Here is a 1,518-nt window from a genome sequence, read left to right as displayed (position 1 = left end):
CGGTTCCGGTGTCCCTGACCCCGGTCCCGGTGCGGTTCCGGTGTCCCTGACCCCGGTCCCGGTGCGGTTCCGGTGTCCCTGACCCCGGTCCCGGTGCGGTTCCGGTGTCCCTGACCCCGGTCCCGGTGCGGTTCCGGTGTCCCTGACCCCGGTCCCGGTCCGGTTCCCCCAGCCGAGCCCGCGGCCGCGCGGGTCCAGGAGCTGCAGCTGCAGCGCGGAGACTTCGAGATCCTCAAAGTGATCGGGAGAGGCGCCTTCAGCGAGGTCAGGGGACAGCGGGGACACCGGGGGACACCGGGGGGACACCGAGGACACCGAGCCCCGTGACCCCCCCGTGCCCCCGCAGGTGGCCGTGGTGAGGATGAGGGAGACCGGGCAGATCTACGCCATGAAGATCATGAACAAGTGGGACATGCTGCGCAAGGGAGAGGTGGGGACAGCTGGGGACCCCGGGGGGACACTGGGGACACCAGAGAGACTGGGGGGACCTGGGATAGCTGGGGGACACACAGGGACACTGGGGACACCGGGGGGACACTGGGGACACTGGGGACAACGGGGACACTGGGGACAGCTAGGGACACCTGGGACACTGGGGACACCAGGGACACTGGGGACAATGGGGACACTGGGGACACTGAGGGGACCTGGGGACACTAGGGGGACCTGGGACACTGGGGATAGCTGGGGACACCAGGGACACCGGGGACACTGGGGACACTGGGGGGACCTGGGACACTGGGGACACTTGGGACACCTGGGACACCGGGGATAGCTGGGGACACTGGGGACAGCTGGGGACATCGGGGAGACTGGGGACACTGGGGGGACACTGGGGGGACACTGGGGACACTGGATCCCCCATGTCCCTGTCCCTGTCCCCCATGTCCCTGTCCCAGGTGTCCTGTTTCCGCGAGGAGCGGGACGTGCTGGCGCGCGGGGACCGGCGCTGGATCACGCGGCTGCACTTCGCCTTCCAGGACCCGCACTGCCTGGTGAGGGACAGCGCTGTCACCGTGTCACCCGCGTGTCACCTGCGTGTCACCTGTGTGTCACCTGTGTGTCACCCGGGTCACCTGTGTCACCCGCATGTCACCCGGGCCACCTGTGTGTCACCCGGGCCACCTGTGTCACCCGCGTGTCACCCGGGCCACCTGTGTGTCACCTGTGTGTCACCCGGGTCACCTGTGTCACCTGCGTGTCACCTGGGCCACCTGTGTGTCACCTGTGTCACCCGGGTCACCCGCGTGTCACCCGCGTGTCACCTGAGCCACCTGTGTGTCACCCGGGCCACCTGTGTGTCACCCGGGTCATCTGTGTCACCCGTGTGTCACCCGGGCCACCTATGTGTCACCTGTGTGTCACCTGTGTCACCCGTGTGTCACCCAGGCCACCTGTGTGTCACCCATGTGTCACCTGTGTCACCTCTGTATCACCTGTGCCAACCAGGCCACCTCTGTGTGACCTCCACGTCCCCCGTGTCACCTCAACATCCAATATGCCACCTCCATGTCCCCA

The 1,518-nt window shown here is 67.5% G+C and overlaps 1 protein-coding gene across 1 annotated transcript in view; it reads left to right on the top strand.

The window, feature by feature from the left end:
• The window catches only part of LOC121331495 (myotonin-protein kinase-like), a gene marked incomplete at both ends in the record, with an annotated part of 2,969 nt that extends 1,922 nt beyond the window's left edge, over positions 1–1,047 (top strand). Inside the window, 3 exons of the mRNA XM_041395952.1 lie at positions 173–264; positions 347–430; positions 900–1,047. Coding sequence (XP_041251886.1) covers positions 173–264; positions 347–430; positions 900–1,047 — 324 coding nt within the window. The remainder of the gene's footprint in view (positions 1–172; positions 265–346; positions 431–899) is intronic.
• Between the last annotated feature and the right edge of the window lie 471 nt (positions 1,048–1,518).

The sequence above is a fragment of the Onychostruthus taczanowskii genome, unplaced genomic scaffold (genome assembly GCF_017590055.1).
Source record: "Onychostruthus taczanowskii isolate IOZ18803 unplaced genomic scaffold, ASM1759005v1 scaffold1216, whole genome shotgun sequence".
In the NCBI taxonomy this organism is placed as follows: domain Eukaryota; kingdom Metazoa; phylum Chordata; class Aves; order Passeriformes; family Passeridae; genus Onychostruthus; species Onychostruthus taczanowskii.
Note: the sequence above shows the minus strand (reverse complement) of the source record. Positions and strands in the feature narration are given on the sequence as shown.